The 3,612-nt window shown below is 48.0% G+C and overlaps 1 protein-coding gene across 1 annotated transcript; it reads left to right on the top strand.

Annotated features, from left to right (window-relative positions):
* Nucleotides 1-1,172: 1,172 nt before the first annotated feature.
* foxb1a (forkhead box B1a) lies at nucleotides 1,173-3,038 on the top strand. The gene has a single exon (XM_061822230.1). It carries the CDS (start codon nucleotides 1,310-1,312, stop codon nucleotides 2,252-2,254), a length of 945 nt encoding a protein of 314 aa, XP_061678214.1. The 5' UTR covers nucleotides 1,173-1,309; the 3' UTR covers nucleotides 2,255-3,038.
* The last annotated feature ends 574 nt before the right edge of the window (nucleotides 3,039-3,612 follow it).

Below are 3,612 nucleotides of genomic sequence, written 5' to 3'. Positions count from 1 at the left end.
ATTCTTTTCTGTAATCCATCAGACTGGTGATGGGGTGCATTGTGGATTTATTGGGGTGGCGGCGGCGGCGGCGAGGGGTTAAGGTTTTGGAATTTGCATAAATTATGAGCAAATCTGCGTGTGCTCGTGTGTGGTCCTCGCCATTGCTAACCCTCCAAGCGGAAAGGTGGCCCTGCATGCCCCCCTCCCCTCCCAAAAAAAAAAAGCTTGAATAGCAGTCGTTCAAAATAGGCTTCCCATTTGGTTTTCACATTCATATAATTGACTTATGGATATTTTATACAGTTTTCCAGCACACCATCTTCAAGGGTTTATTTGCATTCCTGAAGTACTTTTTCATTCTGCTTTACATAAGCACAATGGCCTTGATTGGCTCATGAAGTTGGAGTTTGAACAGCATTGTTTGCATTGTGTTGCGGTGTCTTCAAGCCCCTCCGCTCCCTCGAAAAATATTTACCGTGCATTTATGCAAACAACGGGAAAAAAATTCATCCCATATTTCAATCCGAAATGGTCATACGTCTTTGAATATTTATTCGAATGTTAGTATGCGTTCTATTTACAGCCATTTATTTTTGTAGAGGTGTTAATCGTTTGCTATGAAATAAGATACAAATAGCCAAAATTAGATTTTAGTAGACGATACTCGGGCGTTTCCCCCATTGAAAAGCAATCCCTAATGAAACTCCTGTTGCAGTATTAATTTCCAGTATCTATGCAAGTGTCAAGCGTAAGCGCATACCTCCACACACTGAGTGCCATCGCAGTTCAATTCCGCCCGCCGAGCCTTTTCACCCCTTTTTCTGTCTTCAAATGGAAATGATTTCCATTGGCCCAAGGTGTCCATGTAAATAGGTGTAAATGAAACCAGATTATGCCTTCCTCCCTCGCCCCCCATCCCCCGCCCCCTCCTCCTCCTCCTCCTCCTCCTCCTCCTCCCATGGCAATTGTCATGTGATAGCAAAGAGGTGGCACATTAATGGAAGCGCCTCGGCGGGGGTCTTTTCTGCTCATGTCACTACATAAAACTATCAGATGGTTCGCGGAGGGCCATGGAGGCATCATCCACTTAGTCCGGGACGCCCCAATGAAGTCTTGTGAGCTCGCCTTGCGGGAGCAGCTGAGAAAAGACGTCCGAGCAAGCCGGCCTTCCCTCGGTTGATGGGGTTGGCGCACAGGCTGGGAAAACAACGCCTGCACGAAAACTGGCACCGAGGAATTAAGGGTGACTCCTATTATTTTTTCTTTGGTTTTTTTTTTTTTTTTTTTTTTTTTTTTTGGGGAGGGTGGGGTGACAACCGTATTGAGGATGCCTCGTCCGGGGAGAAACACGTACAGCGACCAGAAGCCTCCGTACTCGTACATCTCTCTCACGGCCATGGCCATCCAAAGCTGCCCGGAGAAGATGCTCCCCCTCAGCGAAATCTACAAGTTCATCATGGATCGTTTCCCTTACTACAGAGAAAACACGCAGCGGTGGCAGAACTCGCTGAGGCACAACCTGTCCTTCAACGACTGCTTCATCAAGATCCCGCGGCGCCCCGACCAGCCGGGCAAAGGCAGCTTTTGGGCGCTGCACCCCAGTTGCGGGGACATGTTCGAGAACGGCAGCTTCCTGAGACGCCGTAAGCGCTTCAAGGTGCTGGGCGCGTCTGACCACCTGGCCCCCAGCAAGCAGTCTGACGCCGCCCACTACCTCCAGCAGCAGGCCAAGCTGAGGCTCAGTGCCCTGCAGGCGGCCACCGGTACGCATTTGCCCCAAATGTCCACCTACAACCTGGGGGTGTCCCAGACCTCCACCTTTAAGCACCCGTTCGCCATCGAGAACATCATCGCCAGAGAGTACAAGGTCCCCGGGAGCTTGGCCTTCTCCACCATGCAGTCCATGTCTGCCGGCTACCCGCTGCACAATCAGCTGACCACGGCCTGGCCGCACATGTACAACGGCGGCGTAATGGACACGGGGGCGCCCCTCTCCATGGCGCCCAGCGACTACAGCGCTTACGGCGTGCCCATCAAGTCCCTGTGTCACGGGGCTCAGACTCTGCCGGCGATCCCGGTGCCCATCAAACCCACGCCGACCTCCATGGGCGGCTTCTCGACGCTCCCACACCACCTGCCCGCCTTCCTTTCCAACTCGCCCCAATCTCTGAGCCCGACCTCCCCGCAGACTGCCACCAGCCAAAGCAGCCCCGCCACCCCCAGCGAAACGCTGACGAGCCCGGGCGCTCTGCAGTCAGTGGCCGTGCACTGACCAAATGGAAGCCTTCACCTCCCCACCCCCAACCCCCTACCCCCCAGCCCCCGCCAGACGAAACCGACCGCTGGGATCTCGAACCCAAAGTTGATATATTTCTGTGTCGTACGCCGGACTTTATTCAAGGCGAGTGGCGTACTGATTCACTTGTGTATGTTGAATGTGTCGCTTTAAATTGTCTCATGAAAAGTCCAGCACAGAAACTCACAGTATTGCTCTTCAAGATAATATAAATTATTTGAATTTGAAGGTGGAAGGGGCGACTTTTGTTCAAGCCCCCTGTCCGGAGGTTTCAGTTTTATACTCGCAAAACTTTTGCACACTTTCCTGTGTGGCCGCTGGAAAGTCGATGACACTCGCTTTCCTCCGATTGACAAGGGTGTACCAAAATCGGCTAGATTTTCCTGTTAAAAAAAAACAAAAACAAAACCACTTCACAGAGAGGGAAAAAAAAATCATTTCAATATTGAAAAGTCTAAATGTGCTCAAGAATGCAAGATGTGAATATTGCAAGTAAATGAAACGGATATGTTGTAAAATGCACTTTTTAGTTATACGTTTTAGATATATATTTTCCAGGGGAAAAATGTGTTCTGTGAAGCATTTAATTTAAAAAAAAAAAAGTCCGTGGTGACCACGTGGATTCGTTGCTGTAAATTTGTACGTTTTTTTTTTTAAAAAGGTGAAGCATGCATTTTAAACAAACGAAAAATGTGTTAATGTTCCTGTCACTACTTTTATTTTTCGTTTCTTTGTTTTGATAGCATGCGTTCTTTCGAAAATTGTGCAGTCTGCCATTAATTGGAGAAAAAAATAATCCAAATATTTTCTCATTAAAAGTCAAGTAAACAATCAAAAATGTTTCTTGTTATTATTTGAACCGCTTTTATCATTTTCGTTGGGAGTAAATTCAAACATTCAAAGGAAAAAATTTCCAAGCGTGATTATTTGTGTCGCCCGAGCTGTTCGATTCCAGCCTTTTTGCCCCTCGAAGCAGACAGACATGATTTGTGCCCCCCCCCCCCATTAGAATGCACGCTGCAGCCGCTGCATGGCCACAGCGCAGACAAGTGTGCTCATTCATCAAGATGCGGGCCGAATACAGGGAAATAAAAGTCCAACAATAAACATTTCCACGATCAATCTGCACCCCGGATTTGCACCGCGTTCAACATCAGCGAACGGAATAAGCGACGTTGTGCATTAAGGATGCACGCAAAAATTGTCCTGCGATTGTGTGCACTGCAACAGTTTATAAATTCAACAAAACACCTTCTCGGTTTCCGTGTATTTATTTGGTCGATGAATTATTATTATTATTATTTTTTTGCGTTATAGGCGTCAACGCGAGGAAG

Source organism: Syngnathoides biaculeatus, chromosome 6, assembly GCF_019802595.1.
Source record: "Syngnathoides biaculeatus isolate LvHL_M chromosome 6, ASM1980259v1, whole genome shotgun sequence".
Taxonomy (NCBI): Eukaryota; Metazoa; Chordata; class Actinopteri; order Syngnathiformes; family Syngnathidae; genus Syngnathoides; species Syngnathoides biaculeatus.
This window is presented reverse-complemented; position numbering and strand designations above follow the sequence as displayed.